At 38.8% G+C, this 24582-nt stretch overlaps 1 protein-coding gene across 1 annotated transcript in view; it reads left to right on the top strand.

The window, feature by feature from the left end:
* The first annotated feature begins 12937 nt into the window (after window positions 1-12937).
* Window positions 12938-24582, top strand: part of Wdr49 (WD repeat domain 49) — a 109127-nt gene continuing 97482 nt past the window's right edge. The window contains exon 1 of the mRNA XM_050147472.1: window positions 12938-13287. Coding sequence (XP_050003429.1) covers window positions 13105-13287 — 183 coding nt within the window. The 5' untranslated portion in view covers window positions 12938-13104. The remainder of the gene's footprint in view (window positions 13288-24582) is intronic.

Here is a 24582-nt window from a genome sequence, read left to right as displayed (position 1 = left end):
AAAGGGGAGGCGGCGGTGGGGAAGAGACAGAAATCTTTAATAAATAAATAAATAAAAGAAAGTAGAAACATTACAAACAATAAAAAAATAATAAATCAAAAAAAAATATATTCACTATGACCAAGTAGGCTTTATCCCAGAGATGGAGGAATGGTTCAATATATGAAAATAAGTAAATATAGCTCACCACAAAAACAAATTGTAAGGAAAAAAAAGACATTATCTCATTAGATGTAGAAAAGAACTATGACAAAATCCAATACTCCTTTGTGATAAAAGTCCTGCAGAGATTAGGGGCACAAGGAACATATAGCCAATATGACATTAAATGGAGAGAAATTCAAGGCAATTCCTCTCAAATCAGGACTAAGACAAGGTTTTCTGCTCTCTATTCAATACAGTACTTGAAGTTTTAACTAGAGTAATTATGTAACCAAAGATCCAGGGGATACAAATTAGGAAGAACTCAAATTACTGTTATTTGCAGATAATATAATAGTATAAATAAGTGACCTTAAAAATCCTCTAAATAACATTTCAGCAAAGTGCTGGACACAAGATTTACTCACAAAACTCAGTAGCCCTCCTATATGCAAACAACAAATGGACTGAGAAAAAAAATCATGGAAACAATACCTTCCACAGTAGCTTCAAATAATATAAAGTATCTTGAAGAAACTTCAACCAAGCAAGGAAAGACTTATATGACAAAAAACTTAAAGTATTTGAAAAAGGAAATTGGAGAAGGTATCAGAATATGGAAAGTTCTCTTATGCTCATGAATTAATAGGATTAACATCATAAAATAGCATTCCTACCTAAAACAATTTACAGATTGAATGCAATCCCCATCAAATTTCCAGCACATTACTTTACAAATCTTGAAAAGACAATTCTTAACTTCATAAGGAAACACACACACACACACACAAAACCCAGGGTAGCTAAAATAAAAGTGAACTATGGAGGACCCACCATTCCTGTTTCCAAGTTTTAGTACAAAACTACAGAAATAAACACTGCATGTATTGGTATAAAAAAGAGTCATGCTTGTCAATGGTCAAAGAGACATAAATCCAGACACCTATGGATACCTAATTTCTGATAAAGAAGCAAAAAAATACACACTGGAAAAGAAAAAGCATCTTCAGCAAATGGTGCTGGTCAAATTGGATGTCTGCATGTAGAAGAATGCGAACAGATCCATATTTTTCACCCTGGACAAAACTTTCTAGGCAAATCAAAGACCTCAACATAAAACCAGACACACTGAAACTAACAGAAAGAAAGTGGCAAATAGCCTTGAAGGCACTGTCTCAGGAGACGACTTTCTGAACAAAACTCTGATAGCCCAGGCACTAAGATCAACATTAAATGGGACCTAAGGAAGCCAAAAATCTGTAAAGCAAAGGACGCCATCAATTGGATATGCTACATCCTACAGAATGCTAGAATACTTTTTTTTATTAATTCCACATTCAATAGTGGACTAATTCCCAAAATATATAAAGAATCTATTGGAGGGCATTTTGGATTCAAAGTGCAGCAAAGAGAGAGTCAGATAAAGATCTTTGCCATCCCTTTTCAAAAGAGTATCAATGGCATTACCATGGCTCCATCTTTTGTTGACATCTTACACTTAACCTCCTTAAAGCCCCTCCAAGGTACATTATATGCAAGGGGTAAGGTTTCGAAACCAGTCTTAGGTAGACTTAATTTGGTTCACAGAACTGAAGATGCTGTCTGCCACGACGGTGAATTTCAGAATTCTTGCAGAAGAAGTATGGTACTAATAAAGACTTGTGCCCTTGAAAACACCAAGCAAAGTAAGTGGTGTTGACCATATTGGGAAATTATCATGTGATCCCCACCCCTTCAAAAAGAGTGACAGGGTGAGAATACAGGAGAGACCAGCCCAAAGTAGCACTGAGAATAGATTGATGAGTTCTCTAGAACAGAATATGGCAGTCAAAAAGACCAAACCTAACAGCTGAAAATGAAAAAGTGAAGGTCACATACTGATAGTTAACTCCTGCACGCCACCCCAATACAAAAGTAACCCCACCTAGATACAAAGACATTCCAATTGATGTGTTTTTCTGGGGCCTATTTGGAAATGGAAGTTACACTGTAAACTGTGTTTTCCCCAGCCCCTCTGTAGACTGGATCACTACTCTGTTTTGTACCCAACAGATGTTCTTATATAAATCATAACTTACCAGGCTTCAGATTTATTTCCACAAAATTTAGAAACAAATCTTCACTCCCAACTGTTAGCCATTCCTATTCCTCATATCCTTTTTTAAAAATTATATTTGTGAGCATAAGAATACTGTATTTCTTTACAATACTTTCAAACACGTACAGCCTTGTATGTTGCTCATTCTTGCCCATTCCCCTCCCTTACTCTGAATGCTGGCTCCAACTGGTCCACTCCCTGCCCCCACACAGATCTTTCTGTTTTAGAGAAACTACCCTCAGTAGTGTATTTGTCTTCACTTCTTTCTATTCGTTCTGCCCTCTAAGAGAAGATGGGCTGTCAGGAACAGTGGGACCGTTCTGCCAGGCTGATCCAGAGAAAACAGCCATATATTATGCAGTCTCATTTGCACGTTTATAAGATTGAGGCGGGTGTGTTAATAATGGAAACTGACAACTCTGCAAGGCATGCTGACAAGCTGGAGACCTCGAGTGGGCTCCATCTATAGCTAAACGTCTCAGGCCCAGGAGAGGCTGTGCTTTAATTTGTGTCCAAAGACTACCATGCCCAAGACTCAAAACGAACCAAAGTCTCAGCCCAATCCATTGTCGTTTTCAACCCAGCACTCGGGAGGCAGAGGCAGGTGGATCTCTGTGAGTTCGAGACCAGCCTGGTCTACAGAGCTAGTCCCAGGACAGGCTCCAAAGCCACAGAGAAACCCTGTCTCGAAAAACCAAAAAAAAAAAAAAAAAAAAAAAAAAAAAAAAAGACTATGAGAACGAGCATGTGCCAGCACTCAGTGGAGGGACAGCTCTTTCCTCCCATCACAGTTTAACGGGACAGGTTGGGCCCACGCTAATTATGCAGACAGCCTGCTGTCTTCAGTTTACTGAACCAAAGTTAGATCTCATATGGGCACAGAAACACCACGAATTATTGGGATACCCTGTATTTATTAGTTGTTTGTCATCTTGACACAAGCTAGAGTCACCTAAGAAGAGATGTCAATTGAGAAACTGCCCCCAATGGATTGCCCTGAAGGCAAGTCTGGGTGGGCATTTTCTTGATAAATAATTGAAATAGGAAGGGCCAACTCACTGTGGGTGGTGCCATCTTTGGGCTGGTCTGACAAAGCAAGCTATGGAAGTCATTAAGCAACATTCCTTCATGGTCTCTGCTTCAGTTTCTGTCTCCAGGTTCCTGCCCTGAATTCCTGCCTTAGGTTTTCTCAACAATGGAGGAGAATCAGTGGTCTCAATTTCCAATAAAAAGAAATAGGCTAACAGAATAGACATGAAAACAGGATCCATCATTCTGCTGCATACAGGAAACACATTCCAAAACTAAAGATAGATATTACCTCACAATGAAGGGTTAGAAAAAGATTTTCCAAGCAAATAGACCTCAGAAGCAAGCTAATGTAGCTATTATAATACCTAACAAAATAGACTTCAAACTAAAATTAATCAAAAGGGATAGAGAAGGACATTTCATACTTATCAAAGGGAAAAAATCCACTGAGAAGACTTTACAATTCTTAAACATCTATGCTCCAAATTCTGAGCACCCACATTTGTAAAAGAAACATTACTAAAGCTTAAATCACTTATCAAACCTCTCGCATCTATTGTGGGAGACTTGAATACCCCACTCTCACAAATGGACAGTCATTGAGTTAAAAACTGAACAGAGAAATAAGGGATCTAACAGGCATATGACACAAATGGACCCAACAGATAGCTACAGAATATTCCACACAAAGAACATACCTTCCAGCACCTAATGGAACATCCTCCAAAATTGACCATGTTTTCAGTCACAAAGAAATTCTCAACAGAGAGAAGAAATTTAAAATAACGCTCTGTAGCTTATCAGACCATTGTGGATTAAAGCAGAATTAGAATAACAACAGAAACACCGGAAAGTCTACAAACTCCTAGAAACTGAACAACTCTTAACTAATCACCATTGGTTCAAAAAAGAAACAAAGAAATTAAAGACTTCCTAGAATTCAAAGAAAATGAATGCACAACATACTCAAACTTATGGAACACTACGGAAGTGTTGAATGCCTTCGTAAAGAAAGTAGAGCGATCTCATACTAGCAACTGAATAACAGACAACTATAAAAAAAATCTTCCCATGTGTGTAATCTGTACGATGGGTTAATTAGAGTTTTAATGTCTAGTTTCTTCAGTGAGGTTGCCCTCACTCCCCTCAGCTAGGTGTCCATTGATGTTGCAATGACTATGGGCCATATCCTCAAAATTTAATTTCTCTACTTTATTAATTAGAAAATATAAAGCCCTAGAAGAAATTGTGTAAAACAGAAGAATAGTCTGATATACATATGTGTAAATTATTAGTATTTTGCCATCTATTACTATTGGATTTGCTGAAATTACTTTAAATATCACGACCTTTATTCTAAAACATTACAATACTTGTGTGTGTTTCCCATTCTTAGCCTAGTCCTCCCCATACCCTTTAAGCAGTCTACCCAGACTCTCAGACTGGGATTACCAGCTACACGTCTTCAGTCTTAAGCTTTCTTCAAGTTTTTGTATCGCTGACTTTCTTAAAGACAAAGAATGTTTTATGGAGTTCCACCTGTCTATCACTTCATGTTTAGTTTCCATTATATATTTTTTTATTATCATTAATTATTTCAGACACATTAACAATGGATTTTGATCCTGTCAACCACCCACTTCCCTTTCAGCACCTCCAAAGCCTGCCTCCTACCACAGCGTATCAAAGTTCAGTTATATTTTTCATAAACCATTGAATTTGTTCAGTGGATCATTACGTGGATGGGTCTAGAGCCGCCCAATGGAGTTTGAAAAAAACCAGCAGGGGCCACTTCCCTGAAGAAAAAAAATGACTCTTTCCTAACCTAAAAACCTTCAGATCCTTAGCTAGGGGTAGGGCTTTGTGAGCCCCTCCCCATATGTGCTGGGACTTAGAATGGCCTGTGCAGATCTTACATATTGTATATTATGACTCATGGATTCAGTGGTCCTATCATGTCCAAAAGACACTGTTTTGCAGCACTCCTCTTAACATTTCCCCTTCTCAGTTAAGTGTTACCCCGGTTAATGAGGATGTGGTTAGGTAACTCCGCGTGCATCACATTAGAAGACATATAATGCCAGTTTACCTCATCATTAGTGGTGTTAACTTTGGTAACTCCTGTAAGTACACCGCACTGCCCCTGCTGGAATTGTAAGCAGTCTGTTGGGGAGCTACTTTGAGGTGATGCAAATATTTTCTTTCCTGAGGAAAACGTCATCATCCATTGATAACCATCCTTTCCTGGTTCAATGATTACTAGAGGCGGTTGTAAAATAGTGACCTCCTAACTGAATACTTTCCTCTAATAAAATGCTCACAGAAACCAAAACAAGAGATAGAGTGCTTGCCTATAAGAGAGTGTATTTTGTTCTTGAGGCATGCGTGGTAGAGTGGTTAGGCTAAGGCCATAGTGTCTGTTTCATTCTTCCGTTCTTCTTTTTACAATCAGTTTAGTTTCCCTTCAGTCTAGAAGTCTCTAGAAGCATGTAAGGCGCTTCAAAAATTACTCATGGCATGAACTCCACCTGGAGAGATAGGTTTTATATAATTGTTCTAGGATGGGGTTAAACATTGGCCTTTTCAAAACTGTCTCGGGTATTTATAAATCTACCCAGGCTTGAACTGCTGGGAAACGAATGACAAGCACAGTCTTTCCAGTGCTCAGCATCGTGTTACATTCCGAAGTTGAAAACTTGGGGAGGCAGAGTGTTACCTCAGTGAGTACTCACAGACAGCACAGTTCCTGTAATTCCAGGCCAGGTTGCCTCTCCAGTCAGTCCTTTTCACTTTGCCACCTGACCTTCATTTCGATTCTAAAGGGTCACTTAGAGGTCATCACTTTTGCCCCCAGGAATACACCATGAAAACTGTCGTCTCTGTAACATAGAAAAGATCATTTCCTCAGCTTGACCTTCTTTCTTCTAGTTTTGATCTAGCTAGCTAATCATCATTGGAGTGCTGCCATAGGGAAAACTCACTCAATGTATCTTCCTTTCTTAATCTTGCAACTGCAGGCTAAACGCCCCTGTGTACTCCTCCTTGGACAGAAACTCGCTGTGTTCTTATAAAAATTCCTAGCTTATCTCACTTGGTAGACTGTACCTCTCATGCAAACAAAGGTCAGCTTATCCTAATGAATGTCCAATCAATGCCTAAGGAAGTGAGTGGCTGATGATAATCAAATAATCAAATGAATGTAAATTGCCTTCCTTTGAGAGAATCCCTTTACTACACACAAGCAAGTGCTAAAATCCCACCATTCTTCCCACACCAGAAGCAGGTAGTGCGGCTGACATAGCAGATGTTTGCGTGACAGATTCATGCTTGGCGTATGTCATGATCTCATCCACTATCTTTAAAAAGTCCTGGTGCTGATAAGTTATATTTTCTTTATGCTTCAGGGGTGCATGCAATGCCATTGCACGGAACATAGCAGCTTTTCAGTATCAGACAGAGCTTATTACATTCCTGAGCTTCCTCCTCCAAGATTTATAATGTAAGTGCTTGTAGGAACCTTAGTGATCCTGTGATTTAATTCTTTCATTTTCAACAAGAAGATTCTGATGCTAGAAATATTAAGTGATTCCCTTAAGGTCCTGCAGTTGGTTACTGTCAGATCTGTGTATTTCTCACGTAATTAAAGAGTTACCTCGTCTTCCTAAAATTAATATCCCACTTGGTAAGTCTATAAGGAACATATCTCCCCTTCTAAATTTTATCGAAAGATGGATGAGTTTCCTGCAGCGCTAACTGCCGCCCCCATCTGCAGTGGAGATGAAAATGTCATTAGCTCTCCAGTCTTTGGCTCTGACATGGATATCTCCCTACCTAACTCCGGATTGTATTTTGAAGGTTTTTCCCCCAAAGAATCTCATATTTCTTCAGACAGGGTGAAGAGTTTATCTTGAAAAGTAGACAGCTAAAATGCATTGAATAATTGAGATGCATTTTCTGTGGCAGCATTTGGCTGAAGCAGTGATTGCAAAGCACCATCTGCATTTCCGAAGATGACTTCTCTGGGTGCACTCCCAACAATTTGTTTTCAGGTGGGTTTCCAATATTAATTTTACAGTTGCTGTTGCGGCTGTGAAGAAATAGAGCCCTGATCTTCTGGGCATTTAATTAGAAGCACTGTGTTCAGGAGCACCATGTGCTGGGGGAAGTGTTTATTGTGGTGTTTTTTTCCTCCTGAGACTGTAACTTTCAATCTTGTAAAGTGCAGTTTGCTTCAGAACTTTGATTTTTTTTTTACAAGTTTTGAATTCCATGTTATTACTCCCTTCTTCTTTTCTCTTTTACACAGAATTTCTTGCTATAAACAAAGGTGAAATGGCTTCATTTTCCACATGAGTATGAGCTGATGTGATTTTCTCTCTTTTTGTTTTTATAGTAAGTGGAGAGGAAAAGAAGAAAACAGAAAACAGAGGACATGAAACAAAGGATATGAAATAGATTTAAAGGATATATTTAATGGCAATTTACTGCTTTTTCTGTAACATTTTTATACTAAATTTTTCATTCAGCAAATAACCATTCTGCTTGTGTGTGTATATACATGCTTGTGTATGGTGTGTGTTTATGTTTTTCTATCTGTCCCTATCTATAAAATGTATCATTTCTATTTCAGCACGTTTTCACTTAAGTCTACTCAATATAGTGAGTCCATATGGAGTTAGAACACACTTCCAATATAGAATGAAATTTGTAATTATAAATATGAAAGAATATCTGATTTGGGTGATTTGTGTATTCCAGGAGTTCAACAGGGTTACACTCAATTTCATTATAGTTATAATATACTAAATATCTTGTTCTTAAAATTTTTAGACAGGGAAAAAAAAGAATGTAAGAGCCAAATCCCAGGGAAGAGGTCTATGAATAACTGTCTTATGGGTATGGCATGGCCAGGGTGCTCAATAACTTCCCGCAGCTGTGGTTGCCTGCATAGACCTTGTATAAAACTGCACCAGGAAACAGTTGTTGATGGGGGAAAGGCTTATGGGGCTACATCCCACCTAGGGAAACTACCAGCAATCCAGGGCTGTTGAGACAAGGAAAATCATTGTCTTCAGTTCTGTAGCTCCTGGGGAGTTAGTGATGCATGCTCCAGTGGACGGTTTCACACAAATGCCACATGAGAGACCCGGGTGAAATCCAATAGCTTACAAAGCAAAAGCAAAAAACGAAATGAAAAGACATAAAAGTGGGACAGGTTCTTTGCTGGAAAATGGTTGGGGATTAGTGTTGTGGGAGAGAGAGAGGAGAGATTAGAGGGATGAGTGTGCCTGGACTGTATTATATGCCAAAGAATAAATCAGCTTTTAAAAATTATTCCTGAGGACCAAGCAGACCATATCTTAGTAAAAACTGCTGTAATGGCCATTAGCTCTGCCTAAGGTTAAACATGAAGATGATTTTACAAAATGATGAGTTCTTTCACCCCCATACCTCTCATCAGTGAATTTCATGACTAATCTTGAAATATTGATATGGCACATCTCTCCAGGATAGCTCTAGACATTAGACCTTCCTAGAAACAATAAAAGTGGTTACAGAATCACAGTGTAGACATGGCATGCCCTAATTTGGCTAAATTAGTTGCATTCTGGCATGCAATTGCAATGTTCCAGTCCTCTACAAAATCCTACCGCATCTCCGCAAGGTTTCAGAACGATGCCTTTTCTATGCTGTCGTTAACTTAGGTGTATAGTGTGTTTAGAGTACACATTTCAATTTTCACTATAATTTTCCATTTAAGCTGAGAAAATGGTTTTGTGCGTTAAACAGTATTACTGTCCTCATTTTCTTCAACCTGCCTGTGATTATAGGATTGAAAGTAAGAACTAAGACTTGAGCGTGACCTGACTCTGAATTCTATGCACCTTCTCTTGCATTGTCCAACATCTACTTTCATGTTTCCTTACTCTTTGTACATCTTAGCTCCTAAACTGGAAGGGAATTTGCTGTAACTTCTAACAGGTTACTCTTTCTGGGGATTTAGAGAAGGAAGTACATGGACAAGTCTAGTTTGGGATTCCGTCTTGTCCTGGTGTTTCTCTGTTATATGGCTCATATCTATGTGTGCCTCAGTTTCTTCACTAAAATCTGGTGGCAGTTACGCTGCACATAGCACAGGGCTTGCAAGAAACAGAATGTGTTATCTACGGAATGCTCTTAGTATTGACTGCACTGGTTCTAGTATTGCACACAATTTGAGCCTGTGTAGACTGGAGTGGAAAAAAGAAAAAACACTAAGTATCTTCCCAGGATATCACTGGGAAGGATATCCCTCAACTGATCCATTCTAAGGATGTGCTACGAACCCTTCTGGAGACATGTTTTTAAATTCTGTCAAGAAGACAGAATCTATGAGCAGTCAAGACCAACCATCAAAAGGACAGACTCTTAAATATTGTTTGCCTTTTTGTAGACTCCTTTTATGACTCAGTGAGATCTGTTTGCAGGACCCCTTGCAGATTTGTATCATGTAGGTAGTTTTACTTTTGCTCATACTGTTCAAGAATTAGTGCTGTTGTTTAACTGTTGATTAGCTTTTTGAAGGGCATTGTAAGGTCACAGGCGTTCCTGGGGTAAAGTCTTGTTCTCAAGGTGTTACTCTACTAGGAAGGAAAGACACAGACAGATATGCTATGATACAGAAAAGCACGATTATGGTTAAATTACAAAAAAAAAAAAGAAAATGCTGTGTTTACAGAATAGACAGAACAATTGATTGTACCTGGAAGATGATGAGAAAAGGAGTGAAGAAACTAATTTTTACCCAGGGCTAAAAAGATGCAAGTTAACCTTGTGCTCCACCCCTGGCTCTGGGAAGAAGCTGGTTTTAATTGTTTGGTCAGTGGGGCCATGGTGGGAAGACATTCAAGAGACAAATAGGATAGTGGCCTTATACTTCTCTCCTCTTCTGACTCAGAGAAGCTGCAGCTTTGACTTGGTATGGTTTCCAATGAGGAGACGGAAAGAGAATTGTAACTGAGAGTAAAGAAAGTCGGATGTAACTCCAATTCAATAAAAGGGGCAACAAAGGGCAAGAAAGATAGAGGGACAGAAATTCCCCTCACGGCCGAGTAATTGCAGGAGGGGAAAAGCAAAGGGATTTGGGTATGGGTTGGAGTGTAGGGATAAAGCCACAGATGGGGTATCTGCTGAGTAGAAAAAATCATTAAGACCCAAGATTGCAAAGGAAGTAAAGACAGGTGGGTATGTTGGCCCATTTGACCCTTAGATGCTCTACTGTGCTGATGGAAATTGGCCTATCCCTAAAGGAGAAGTGAGCTTTAATTAATTTATAAGTCTTTTGCCTTAACTTTATATCAATGCTGGGCACATAGACTTCATCCTGATTTTCCTTATAGAACTGTAATTGATCCACAGAAGATGGCAAAGGAGTTCAAGTTCAACCATAAAGAGCCTGGTTATGGATTTTACAGGACTACGAAAATGTAACCTGAAAATTACCCATATGACCATAATGAACATTAGATCTATTAAGACTTTATTATCAAGAATGATTTCTGTTGCCATAATTTTCCAGAAAGACAACTGTGTGAATTGATTAGTTCCTAGCACAATTAGTTGCTCATTACACATTCCTGTCTCACTAATGAGAACATTTACAGATACATCTTTATGGAAGCTAAGTAGGCCAGGCAGCTTAATGGTCTTAGAATAATCAGGGAATTTTGCATTATCATCAGTGGGACACCTGCCTCTTCTGATGTAGCTTTATAGATGCCTTTTCTATTCCCTCTTCCTCCCTTACTAGTATATGTTACTGAACAAAGCCCAACTTTATAGAATATCACTAGAAAATATTTTTGTAAACACACATGGGACTCATTAACCAAAACAAACCACTGTAACTTATCCAATAAAATGGTAAGAAGGCAAAATTTGTCTCTATGTGAGAGAACTTAGCAGCATACATGATTGTAGTCTTAAAAATGCTTTCCTAATTTGTAATACAGCCTAATCCAGGAAACACAGGTGTTGTGGCTGAGGGGATGATTCCATTCATCATGTTCTTGCTTTAAAAGCCTGGGGACTCATGTTCGATCCTCAGAACCTACACACAAACTGGGCATGGTGGCACAGTCTTGCCATTTCAGCAGTGGATAGATGGAGCCAGGAAACAGAAAGAACCCTAGATCATGCTGGTCAACTAGATAACCCTGTTTGGGAAGACCAACCCAAGGAGAGATTCTGACTTAATAAAACAAAAGGAAAGAAATAGGTGGCGGGCAGTTGATGTAGGACCCTGAAATATCCCTTTGTTTCTACATGTGCACACATATATGTACACCCACACAAATATGAACATTCACAAACACACAAATAAGAGATAAACTTGTAAGCTCTTCCATCTGCCCTTCTGCATCTATGATGCATTATCTATAATCTGTAATGCCATCTTTTCTCTGCACCTATGTTCAGAGTCTTTCTGAACATATCACTGTAAGCAGCAAGAGGTTAGATTTGTTTTGAAAGACAAGTTAGACAGATAATTGCTGCATTAAACTGTAAGCCTCACAAAATCAGACACTATGTCCAAATAATTCTTATAGATTTTTGAACACATAATAGGTATGTGAGTGAATAGATAGATGCATGAGTGAAATTGTGTTGTTTTTCTTTTAGTAAGCTGTCACCGAATGCTTGCAGAAAGTCTCCTCTGTGCTGTGGGAGTGGCTCTGAGCATCACCATGCACACTGTGGAGCCCCTAGACACTGGGAGCAGGATCAGAACTCAAGGAAGCCTTTCTGACAGGTTCTCATTTCAACAAGATGAAAATAAGGTGCAAAATGGCAACCTGAGTCACGAGGATTGATGCGGGAGAGCCCCTCTGCTGTGGTCCACATCTTACTTCTCCACATTGTTGCACTGCTCACAAGATGGGGATAATGATAGTACATGCTTCGTAAAGTAGTTTGGAGTCCAAGTAAATGAAGGAACAGACATTTCCAAGTGTGGTTCCTGGAAAATGGAACATGACAACTACCCCCTCCAAAAAAAGTTACAAACAACACTAAAAACACCAAAACAAAAACAGAACACCATCAAACAAGCACCAGTTACTTCCTCCTCTCCCCTTTTCTCCTTTCCATGTTTATTAGATGAACTGGGGGTGGTACAGATAGATATAGTGATGCTGTTAAACTACCACTGTATTTTAAGTGATGGTATTTGTTTTCCTTCCTTTTCCAGTTTTAATGAGCTGAAACCTTTCCTGAGTTATCCTTACAATGTGTACATAAAGATTATGACAAAGTGACTATAAGGAGCAGACCTTTATTAAATAAAAATAAGACATTTTGTGAGCGGAAAGAATAAAGTTCTTTAATGTCAGGTTCTCTTTTTTGGCTAACTGTATAGACAGGCTTCACAGAAAATACATTTTTCAAAGTTGTCTTTAAATATTAGAGGGTGTACCTTAACTTAAAAAGAGTAATGTGAGTTATTCTTCTAAAACATAACTTAAAGACGACTTTAAACATTAAAACCTTCAAGTCAGTCATTGGTCAGGCACAGGGAGGAAAAAGGAAAGTCAGTTGGCTTGATATTGGTTGCCAGGAAACACACAAAAGCACCAGGATAGAGCAAACAAACAACTCCACATGAGCTGGGGAGGTGGCCTTTGGGGGCATGCACACCACCAGGTGAAGGGAAAAATGATTTTATTCCAATATTTTGCTTTATAATTATATAGTTGGAACTTTCACTTAAAATTCTTTTCTAAGTTGGGCTCCTCTCCAAAGGAGCCTATTAAAGGAACCAACAGCAACAAAAGAAACAAACACAGAGTTTTAGGATGCTGAGAAAGGGTGAAGTTATTCGGAGTCACCCCGATGCTGCACTTGAGTTAAACGTGGGGCCACAGGTGGAGACAACCTGCCTTGAGAAGACAGAGGACATTTCTGTGACTGAAGACTACAGCCTCCTTGAAAACCAGCTCCGTGTAGAGGATTTTGTGAAGATGCAACAGGTCTTTGAGGTGAGCGTTTATCTGACTGACCAGAGGATATGGGCTGTTCACAAGGGACAATACTATGAAACACGCACTTTTGGTTAGAAATACTGGAATAGCATGTCTGAGAGGTAACTGAGTTAACAGTATCAGTAACGTATAAAGACCTGAATCTGATACCTAGAACCCATGTGACAAGCTAGATGTACAGGCACTCACTCATAATCTCAGTGCTGGGGAAGTAGAAGCAAAGAGTTCTCTGGGCTTCACTGACCATCCATCCTGCAGAGTCAGTGAGCCAGCCATTTCCAGTGAGAGCCCCATCTCAAAATACATCATGGACGTTCCCTCTGATGCTTGAGACTGATTCCATACATTTGCACGCATGCACACACACACACACACACACACACATGTTTCAATATATTTAATAGTCAAAGCAGGGACTTGAGAATGGTCAGGAGCTCAGGCTTAACATCAAGTCCTTGCAGCATCATCTTTCAGTTCTCTGGGACAAAAACTAACAATTAATTTGATTTTGATGCACAAAAATATCATCACTATCAAAGAGTACAATGTATTATTGTATTTTTTTAGAAATTAATACATTTTGCCAGAAAGTAAAACTTATGAATATGAACAGAGAAAGTCAAATGATTAAATTAATCCCCTGGTAAATAACTGCCCTTGCAATCATTAAGAAAGTCATAAGAATGAGGAAAATGCAAATACATGTATCCAGTTTGTGAAGATTCCTTTCTGCCACCCTCTGAGTGACACAGCCCCCTTTAAATCCGATATGGGTATTGTTGGTCTGCAAATCTACGACAAGAGACCCACTTTCCAGGCCTCGTGTTCTTCTCTGGAGAATGCCAGTCAAAGCAAAGTGAGGATTTGTTCCCATTCTATGTAAAAAATAAAACATATGATAACCACAACTGAATGATTTCCCCCTCCTTATCTTAGCTAATTAATTTGGAATTCTGCAACTATATATAATGAATAGCATACTTCAAAGTGAGATTTAAGTTTCCAGCGCAGGTAGGAATACTGTCATGCAGTGCCGTGGAATGTAGACAGACATAAACTTGTATACTTTCTGCTTCGTTATGCCTGCTAAGACGTGACCTCAGGCCTCCATGAGCTCTTCTGGGGGTGCTTGAAAGGTCTGGATTAATTGGAAGCAGACATATAATGCTTTGAAATTCAGTCTTAAAGCTAATAAAACATGAAATCTAGCAATTATTCTGAACTATAATTGGCACCTATTTTAACCTTTACCTATCACAAAGTGATATCCGGATGTGGTAGCCAGAGAGATGGCTTAATAATCAAGAGTGCTTTGTAAAGTTCTGTCAGAGGACCTGAGTTCAGGTCCATGTCAGGCAGCTCATATCCTACTGTGACTCTAGCTCCAGAAGCATTAATGCCTCTGGCCCCTGTGGGAGCAAGAGCGTGCATGTGCACACACACACACACACACACACACACACACACACACACACACACACGGAGGGAGAGAGAGAATTAAAAATAAATGAATTTTAAAAAGACATTTTCTGTGGAAAATCTACGTGGCATTGCTTTATATAATAATTCAGATACTACCCATATAAATACCAATTATTTCTGTGTAACAAAATCTATCATATTTAGTAACACTGAACATCCTGCATTTCATTCTTTTAATCTTTGTGTATTTGCTATTCATCTAATCCATTTGTCTGAGAGATTTCAATGTGTCTCATGCCCACTGCCACAGATAAATTTGGCATGTTTTGAGAGTCACTGCAAACATTTTGACAGCTTGAGGACAATCAAGAAAATATAGCAGTGGATTATGACAGCTTTGGCTCCAGAATGAACAGAAATGTGGCAGTTTTGTTTTGAGAACACAAAGGGTTTGAACGCTGGGGTCTGTGTTAGAAAGTAGATGTGTCCGAGAAAAGCTCCTGATGTTGGGGCTGGGCATCATTTGAAACGCATCAGTCTTGGATGAACCCAAACCACTCTTCAACCTCCAAGGGAAGTTTGAGCACTTGCTCGTGTGACATTGACTCTTCAAAAGGCTGACAATTTATTTTGAAATTTCAAGATGAAGAAACAAGAGTGAGTGAATGGACCCGAAAGGGGAAAAACATGCGGTTCCAAGCTCCCACGGACCTTGAGAATCTATGATAGTTTACCCTTTAAAATGTGCACGAAAAGACAAGAAGTTCACCTTCCATACACTCAGCAGACAGGATGGAACCACACCAGATGGCAGGTACACAGCCAAGACTGATGTCAGGCACAGAGAAGGGCCAATGCAGAGAGGCTTTGCCTGAACCCATCACACCACAGATGGAGTGGCTCCCCGACATAGCTGCAGCACAGTACCCTAAAGAGTGGCGGACGAGGTCCATTCATAAAACATTTAGTCTCAGAAACATCAGGCTCTGGGACAAAATTCATTTATCTTGTATTACATTTTGTTTGTTTTTTTTTTTTTTTTTTTTTTTTTTTTTTTTTTTTTTTTTTTTTTTTTTTTTTTTTTTTGGAAAGACTGCTTATTTGAGTCTGTAGAGCTATTAGGCATTGGTTTAGATCCAGCTCCTTAAAAACAGTCAGTGTTTAAATAAAAAACAGAGACTGGAGACGTACTCTGTGGAGGAGAGCATTTGTATTACATATTCAAGGACTTCGGGTGGTTCACCAGCACTAGATGGAAAACATCGCAATAAGAACCAGCCTCTGCTGGGCGGCAGTGGCGCATTTCTTTAATCCCAGCAAATGGGAGGCAGAATCAGGAGGATCTTTGTGAGTTCGAGGCCAGCCTGGCCTACAACAGCTAGTTCCAGGACAGCTAGGGCTGTTACACAGAGAAACCCTGTTTCAAACAAACAAACAGACAGACAGACAGACATGCCTCCATTTATCCTGGTACTGGGGAAGTTTACATAAGAGCTCCTCCAGCTCAGTGCAGGCTTGACAACAGAGTGAAGGCCAGTCTCTAAAACAAACTCAGGGCTAGAAAGATGGTTTAACAAGGACTTGCCTGGAAACTACCACAGACCTGAACTTGATCCCAGAAACTCATGGAAAGCAGACGGAGAGAACCAATTCCACAATGTTGTCCTCTGACCTCCACGTGTGTACTGCGGTATATGCCACCCATATGCATGTGTGTGCGTGTGCACACACACGCACACACACAAATAATAAATAAAACTTTCAAAATGAGACAGAATAAAGGAAGAAAAGTACAGCGTGTGGTGTTTAGATTGGCGGTGTGGTTCTGGGGAAACTCATGAGCCTGAGGACATGAGTTTGATCCCTAGCACCTGGATAACAGCTGGGTACAGCGAAGCACAGCTTTAATACCAGTGCTGGGGAAATGGAAACAGGGCTCTCTGTCCAGTCGTTCTAGTTGAATAAGTGTTTCAGGTTCAGTGATATACCCTGTCTTAAAAAGCAAGGTGGAACACTGTTGAGGAAAACATTGGATCTCTGGCTTTACATGCAAGGGCACAAAGGTGCACGAGCAACTGAAAACACACACACACACATGAGTATTATTAAGGCTGTATAAATGGGGATTACACATTTTACATCAATCTCTACATGAAATATCCTACACCATATTATTATTTAGTTGTTGTAGTAACATTCTGGAACAAAGTGAGTCCTTATGCCCATTATACATTGAGTTAAAATTATCACATTATACATGAGTTAAAATTATCACAGTGTCTGAGAGTCTCAAATCAAACCTGCTGGGCTGTTTTTCCACTTACAATGTTACTATGAAAACCAGTATCATTGAGTCTCATTTTCCTTTAATCTAACATGGAGAAATAGGAGTTTTGTTAAAAGTAAGCGGGGTATAATTACTAAGACCAGTGTTTGCCTCGCAGGAGAAGTTCTCAATGAACACAAGCCGTCATACATTTGATTAGTGGAGACTGAGCCACATAACGTCTAACATTGTGTTGATTCTAGCTCAGGTTTCCTAAAGAAAGTTATGTTTCTGAATGGCATGCCATAATTTTCCTGTATTCTTCTCGTTTGTGTTATGAAGCAAGAGTTACTCAGGCGAATCTTCACAGAGAGTACAAAGGCATCATTTTCTCTTATTCCACATTTCTATGTGCAGACAAAGGGTTTTAATTGATGTCTTGATCCTTTTTGGAGTAAAGAAGTTGAAGGGCTAGAGTGACGACAAGGGAACTGAGGGTTTCATTTTCTTTCAAGTGATGGTGTCAAAGGGCCACGCAGCAGCTGGACAGGAGTGGAGCAGTGATTATTCAGAGAACTGGGAAATGCTACCCTTCCCTCTTTCCTGCAGAGCTTCCAAAGCTTAGAGAAATGACACAGTCTCTAGATTCTTATATTATTCTGATAGCAACCATATTTTACATTTTCTTTAGAATTTCAAAAGTCAGCCATTGCGTGAGAAGGAGTGGCTGTGGCTGCTCGTTCTGTAGGAATGGTGAGAGGTGGAGATTATAGTCCAAGGGAAATGAGATTTTTTTTGAAGAGCCCATGCAAGGTGCCCAAACAGTTCTTTCCTCCCACTCTCTCTCGTGTACCTTGATGTGTCAGGAACTTCTCTCTCTGCTCATGGCTGCTCCATCATTGGTTTGGTTTGGTGCCACAGTTTATCCAGCACACTTGGCTCCCTGGTCTGAGCTCTGAATTCCTTCTCTCAGCAGCCACGTTTACTTCATCCCTTGGCTCATGCATTCTGGTTCTGGCTTGGTTCTGCCCTACGTATTGTATTCTATCATTTGCCCATGCATGCCCTGCAAAATTTTTAGTATTATTTTCCTTTGTTTTGCATATGTGTATATATGTATGTGTCTGCAGGGGGCAAACGTGTGGGCAGGTATGTATATGGTTGCATTTAGAGGCCAAGGGACAAATTTGGCTCTCATCCTTAGTCATTATCAATATTTTTTTTTTTTTACAGTTTCTTATTGCCCTGGTGCTATGCTGGCTTACCAGTGAGTCTCGAGGATCCACAAGCCCAATAAAAGTTTCTTTTGAGATGGCGCTATAGAGAATTCAATTTAATTATTTAAATTATTAAATTAAGGCTTATGATAAAGCCTTCACTCAAAGCAAGCCCATTAAGTTGAGATTGTATACGCTCTGTGCTCTTCTAACTTGAAGTCAATGCATAATCAACAAATAAAAATCTCCTATGATGAAATCACTGCAGGGAAAAGCTTGATGAAAAAAAAAGATAAGAATAAGCCATAACATTTTTTATTAGTTTTTCTTTTCTAAAGGCATCCCAGTGGACTTGTGTGAGGGAAATGGGCAAAGCTTAATCTGTAACTCTATTATGTGGCTCAAAGTTCATTCAGTAGCCACAATCAATTAGCACCTGCTGAACAAAAGCAGCAAGCCAGACACTTTCTTCCCCAGCTCCCTTAGTGGAATCCAACACTTCGTTTTGATGAAAGCAGAAAATGAGGCCAGCTCTGTAGGTCCTGCTCCTCAGCACCAAGGCAATGATGTCTGAACAAACTCAACACTCCTACAGCTGGAAATCACCACTGAAATTAGAAGAGGGATTCTTTGACAATTTTGTCTGACTTGTTAAAATTTATGGGCAATGTTAGTAAATAGTGTCATCCCCAAAGAGTCAGTGCGGTGATCTGGTTGAGTTGCACAACAAATGACCTTTTTGATATGTTCTTGAACTTGGTTTGCAAGTATTTTCATGAGCACTTTTGTATCTATGTTCATAAGGGAAACTGTTCTATAGATCTTCTTCTTATTGAGTCTTTATGTGGTTTCGGTATCAGGATAACTGTGGCCTCATATCAATATTGTTAATTAGGTAATCTTCCTTCTTTTTGTACTTTGTGGAATAACTCCCTGTCACTAGGAGTTATATGTGGGAGGTCCTTCCGTCTATGTGTTGCATTTATTGGTTAATGAATAAAGAACTGCTTTGAGCCTATGGCAGGGAAGAACAGAACTAGGCAGGAAAATTAGGTTGTATGCTGGGAGAAAGAAGGGCAGAATCAGAGAGATGCCATGGAGCTGCTGGAGATAGATGCTGGGAATTTTAGCTGGTAAACGATTGCCACGTGGCGATACACAGATTAATAGAAATGGGTTAAGTTAATATAAAAGTTAGTTAGTAAGAAGATAGAGTGTAATGGTTTGTGTTGCCTGTTTTCCTGATTTGCTCAGCTGGTGTATTCACAGGGAATGTCTGCTGGTGCCAGAGGCTGGCATACTGGGATGAGTTAGGGGAGGTAAGGTTGGAGGAAAAGGTTTTTGTAATTTCTTGGGGATGGGGTCAGTGTGGAACAGGAGACACAGTAGGTTTTTTGCTACAGAGATGGGTATAAGACTGGGAGATTGTAGGTAGGGGATCAGAGGAGGCTCTTTTGATAATTCTTATCACAGATGTTCTTATTAGGGAAAACACTATTACTTGTATAAAAATGACTCAGAGTCAGGATATCTTTGGTTAGTGTGAGGAGATCTCAGTAAGGGTGTTCACTTGGCTCGGTGTTCCTGGGTCTGCTGGAAGACAGAACATCACGGTAGAAGGTTATACATAGGAAAAGTAATCATTTACTGATTCCCAGGAATCAGAGTTTGTAAAAGAAGGATCCAGGGACAATTCTTATCCTCACAGGCATGCTCACAATGATCCACTTTTTCCAATTAGGCCCCTAATTTTTTCCATCTCCCAATAATGCCATCAAAGTATACACTCATTAGTTAATTAATCTTCAAACGAAGATGGAGCTCTAATGATTCAACCACTTTCTCAAAGCTCATCATACGGCAAAAAAAAAAAAAAAAAAAAAAAGAGTCCTTCAACACACGCATGTTTGGGGAGCAGCTCAAGCTCAAGCAAGAAATTACTTTCTCATACCAGAGAGAGGTTTCCCAGAAGCCTTTCTCAAAAGTCAGAATTACTCAGGTTCCCATCTTGCGGGTAAGAACATCAGTAGGTAGAATGAGGGTTAAGAAATCCATTTGCCAAAACAAACAAACAAACAGAAAAAAAAACCCACAAAGCTTTATGTTACCAAGGGTGTACAAGGGCGTATAAAGCATTGATTGATTGACTGATTTAAACAAGATATTGCCGTGTAACCATGTTGGCCTTGAAATCCTTATATATCCTGAGTTGAATTCAAACTCTTGACCCTCCTGCTTTAGCTTCCCACATGCTGAGATTACAGATGCGACTCCATATCTGGCCAGTAGGGTGTATTCTGCTACCTACTTCCAGGCATCTAGACCTCATCTGCGAAGAAAAGGTAATAAAGATGAGACTAAGGACCAAGCCACAACCGTATCAGGAAGGACAGAAGGAACCATGTAAAGGGACTTAGGTTCATTTTGGTGTCTGTGAAGAGGCTTGGCACATTTTAATTATGGAAGTTACACAATAAGATTGATAGTTCAGAAACAACTTTAAAGCTTGAGGTAGTTTTGCAAGGTTGTGGGAATAATTGTGGCATTGGCAGTAGGCAGAGAGGAAGAAGAGAGAGAATTAGAAAGCTAATACAGCAGATTTGTTACTGTAGAAGGATTGAAGAGAGATTAAAATGAAACTCATAGCTGTGGTGCACACAACTGTTGACTGATTGGGCATGCTGAGTAAGGTGGAGTCAGGGAACAGGGAAGAAGTGGTTAATTGTTCTCTCTGAGTTTTCTTTGAAAATGTATCAAACACACAGAAAGCATGAAGCTAGAAGCACAATTGCAGTAAAATAGTCTTCCAATTAAAATTAACAATTAACATTTTGACATTTTACTTTTCACTTTATACATATTTTATATAAAAGGCTTTAGCTAAGTTACTTAAAAATAACTTTGGCATCTTAATTTAGCCTTAATTAGCTTAGCACACACCTGCTAGAAACAAATACATTCTTCTACATAACCATAATGCCCTTTCGTACCAAGAAAGCTTAACCTCATACATTACCAAACAAAATCCTTATTAAAATATCCCTACGTATCTCCTTGCAATATTTCTATTGTATATATATTTTTTCACAGATCCAAACCAGGACCTGGGCTTTTAGTCATTTGCTTTAGTCAGTCTTTCTATTTGCTTTCCTTTAATCTTCAGTTCTTTCTTTCATCTCCCATGAAATGGATGTTTCAAAGAACTTGTGCCAATAGGGTGTTTTAAATGACAATTGGGGTTTGATTATTGCTTCTTCACTGTTAGATTTAGGCCCTCTAATGTTTGTCAAGGACACAGCTGAGGATCTATTCTGTCTACTGCTTGTCTGGCATAAGGAATAATACCATAAGAATGGGTAATCTTAATTGTTAACTTGGTAAACACCTGGGGGATTAATGAAGGATCCTCTGGGGGAAGGGAAGTCTCTGCGATGGCATTTCTAGAAACATGTAGATCATAAAGGTTCTCATCTATGGAATAGATCAATATCCTGATGGAGTTATAATGTGGTAGCATATATTATGATAGTAAATTGTATAGAATGGATCCTAATCAGAAGAAGTAAATCACTGGGTGTGTGTCCTTAGGTGTATACTTTGTTCTTTTTTTTTTTTTTTTTTTTGCTGTAACATTTTCTGCTGTAACATGAAGTTAGAAGAGCTCTCTGCCACACAGCTCCACCATCAAGAGATACTAGCCAAGCATACAAAGAAAATCAAATATATACTTAAACTTCAGATACCATGAGTCCATGCAACTTGCTCCTCTTTGTAAGTTGTTCGGTCATGTTTTGGGGCACAGAAGTATATAGCATATACATATAGTATTTTGATCTGTGATTAAAGTGGTGATTAACTCCACCAGAGTTATCCAGTACAAAGACACTTTTTAGGTGATGTTTTCATATTACATTAGGACTATTTTTCAACAAGCTTTCTCTCATTGGCCTGATTATTGCTTTATTTTTAATGATCATTGCTAGAAACAGTATTTAGAAAATGATGTATTAAATGTAATCAATCATTTTTTATTCTCAGGATGGCATTTGTTTATAAGACTACTTTATCTCACTCTCGTCCCTTTTCACTCTCATTTTATTTCATACAGATTCATGAATTGGTATTTTATAATAATATTTCATTAGTCATAACCATCATTACTCTTTGTAAGGTTAAACTTCCCTCAAATCCTTTGAGTCAGTTTTTTTATCCTTGTTCTCTCTCTCTCTCTCTCTCTCTCTCTCTCTCTCTGTATTCCTCTCCCTTTCTTTTTTTCCTGTTTTCTTTTTGGTTTATAAACAGGGCTGTTCTGTGTAACCAGTCTGGCTATCCTAGCTTGCTTTGTAAACCAAGTTGGCCTTGAACTCACAGAAGTCCACCTGTATCTACCTCCCTAATGTTGGGAATAACGGCATGTGCCGCCTCTGTTCAGAACTTCTGTATCCTTTTAATATTCCGTATCAGTGTTTTATTTTTATTTTTCCAGCACAATTTTTCACTAGTGCCCAAGACTTGGAGTCTGCCACTTTTTCAAGACTCTAGTTCCATTTATTGGAGAATCCTATTTAGACAATTAAGATTTGAGAAACAGGGTCCTTACCACTACTGGGGATGATATTTCTATTGTGTCTTTTTATTTGACAGAGCTAGAATTTATTTATATTTATTCATATCAATATCTACACATCATTGATCAATAGATTTAAAAAATAATGACTTCATACTTCAGTTCAATTCCAACCACAGGGTTTATTGTAAACTTGTACATTGTGTATTGGGATGTTAAGGCCTGTGTTTGTGCTAGTAAGTTCCTTTGAGAGAGTAAGTGAAAATTGAAACCAACTAAGCCCATTGAAGCAGGAGGAAACAATGAACTTGAGCCAGTCAAATGGTCTCTCCTGTCCTGTTGCTCTGTTTTTCCTGACTGTTCTTGGACAGATGGAGATTACAGAGGATGTTATAAAGGGATGCATCTGTTCTGAAATAATGTACCTTCTCTTCTGCTTCAAAGATGCTCACGGCATTTGACAGAGAGCCCTAATACATATTCATAAGCAGCATGGTTTATAAGCAAGGGAAATTGAGGCAACCACAATGGAATGGAGCATGAGAAAGCAGCATGCTAATTTAAAATTTAATTATAAAGATAGAGAGAGGATGCATTTTGATAGTGTGTCTTCATTCAACTGTAATGGAACATTAACAAACACTCACACTGACTGCCTGACAAAAAAAATATATTAATTTGGTGAAACGCTTAGTAAAACTAGTGGGGCTAGAGAAAAGATTTAGATACTGATTTTGAACTTTTAGAGAAAAGGCAACATTGTTGAATTCCAATTGTCTGTATAGTAAAAGCAAAAAAAAAGTACAAACAAAAGAAAAGGTTCTGATCTCTTTAAGACTCATGTTTATATAATATCATCAAGCCTAAATGCCACACGGTATTTAATATGAGAAAAACAACAGAGTGATATTCAGGCCTTTGTTAGACTTTTAGTAATATAGGGAGCATGTGTTATCCATTATGACTGACATATCTTGGCTTCCACTGAAATGAAAGTATTTTCAAGAGAGTTTACCTTTTTTGAAGTTAATTCTGTGTGTTTATAATAGTATTTGGCATGGAATGGATATTCAATGTTTGTTGAATGAATAAACAAACCTATCCTTGATGCCTTGTATGGTATGGTATACATATCCTTGCATAATTTCGCATGAGTGCATGGGTGGAGGAAAATCTTTCATCTAACTTTTTTTTTTTTTTTTTTTTTTTTTTGGTTTTTCGAGGCAGGGTTTCTCTGTAGCTTTGGTGCCTGTCCCAGAACTAGCTCTTGTAGACCAGGCTGGCCTCGAACTCCCAGCCTTCCTCTGCCGAGTGCTGTAATTAAAGGCGTGTGCCACCACCACCTGGCCTCATCTGACGTTTTGACTTTTATTTACAGGTTCTGATGGCAAATACCTAATGAATGAAGATAAAGAATCTTAGACCAGTATCACTATTATCCATTGTCAGACTTTGGGAAGAGAGAAAATATCTAGACTTTGATCAAGCTGCATTTTGATTTCCTCCTAAATTTAACCTTCATGTGCATTTTTTGTCTTTTTAGATGCAAATTTTTAAGTAGGAAAAATGAGTAAATGTTATGCATTTTATTATAAGTACTGTTGTTGTTATTAAATGGCTAGGAAAACAGGTTTGGCAGAATTTGAAAGATGACCTTAAATATTTGCTTTGGGAATATATTGATCTTTTTCAGAAAGATGTACACGTGTAGTTCAATAAAATTACATTTCAGCCAGGCGGTGGTGGCACACGCCTTTAATCCCAGTATTTGGGAGACAGAGGCAAGTGGATCTCTGAGTTATAGGCCAGCCTGGTCTACA

The sequence above is a fragment of the Alexandromys fortis genome, unplaced genomic scaffold (genome assembly GCF_014885135.2).
Source record: "Alexandromys fortis isolate MF-2015 unplaced genomic scaffold, M_Fortis_MF-2015_v1.1 scaffold_53, whole genome shotgun sequence".
Taxonomy (NCBI): Eukaryota; Metazoa; Chordata; class Mammalia; order Rodentia; family Cricetidae; genus Alexandromys; species Alexandromys fortis.
Note: the sequence above shows the minus strand (reverse complement) of the source record. Positions and strands in the feature narration are given on the sequence as shown.